The sequence below is a fragment of the Poecilia formosa genome, unplaced genomic scaffold (assembly GCF_000485575.1).
Source record: "Poecilia formosa unplaced genomic scaffold, Poecilia_formosa-5.1.2 Scaffold33, whole genome shotgun sequence".
Lineage (NCBI taxonomy): Eukaryota > Metazoa > Chordata > Actinopteri > Cyprinodontiformes > Poeciliidae > Poecilia > Poecilia formosa.
The window spans coordinates 357278-358160 of record NW_006799972.1 but is presented as its reverse complement, the minus strand read 5'-3'; the positions used below and the strand labels follow the sequence as shown (position 1 = coordinate 358160).

The 883-nt window shown below is 36.7% G+C and overlaps 1 protein-coding gene across 3 annotated transcripts in view; it reads left to right on the top strand.

The window, feature by feature from the left end:
• ppm1g (protein phosphatase, Mg2+/Mn2+ dependent, 1G) overlaps positions 1-883 on the top strand; it is a 14215-nt gene that overhangs the window by 8327 nt on the left and 5005 nt on the right. For all 3 annotated transcript variants that reach the window (XM_016670400.1, XM_007549778.2, XM_007549777.2), the window contains one exon: positions 609-711. In XM_016670400.1, the coding sequence (XP_016525886.1) occupies positions 609-711 (103 nt within the window). The remainder of the gene's footprint in view (positions 1-608; positions 712-883) is intronic.

Here is an 883-nt window from a genome sequence, read left to right as displayed (position 1 = left end):
GTTGACAAGCCGCCATTTTGAGAAAAAGTGAAAACATTTGACACCTAGCAGTTGGTTTGCACCACCTGTCTCTTTTGCCTGTTTTCCTTCTCTAAGCTAAATTATTATTTTTTTAATGCTAATTTGGTTACCAAGGCTTCATTATCCATATTAATTAGTATTGTTTTGGATATTTAAAATGTTTTCCAGTTTCAGTGTTAAATATTCTTTAGAAATTGAAGTTTGTGTTTTTTTTTTTATCTATGAGTGGGAATGCTTGGAAATTATGAGAAATCAAAATTTTTATTATGAAAAGATTTTAGCTCGGTAAATGTTAAATGAAATCAACCCTATTTGGATAAGAAAAGGCTGTTGAGAATGTTCTCCCAATAAATACCCAAAATCATGTTGAAATTTTTAAAAACTTTATCAGTTGTAATTTAAACAAACCACGTATCTGTTTCATCTAAACCTGAATTACATGTTCTTCATATTTTTACTTTCTTAAAAACAACATTATTGATGCTAAAAACTTGGTTTAAAATATTTAGATTTTAGTTTACTGGTTAAAATGTTTTTTGGGTTCTTGTGTCTTTAACGGATCGGCCCGTCCTCCATGTTTGTTTCAGCCCGGCTCGGACAGCGGCACCACGGCCGTTGTGGCTCTGATCCGAGGGAAGCAGCTGATCGTGGCCAACGCCGGCGACTCGCGCTGCGTTGTGTCTGAACGAGGTAAATCCACTCTGCTTTTCGACTGTTCATGTTGTAAGATGGCAGCAGGGAAGCATTAGTGTGCCTTAAATGTAGCAACTTGACCGTTGCCATGGCAACCCTCACCAACCTAAGGCTCCAACTGTTTCTGGAATGAAGAAAACAGATTCAATCCCACATGGAAAACTGATTC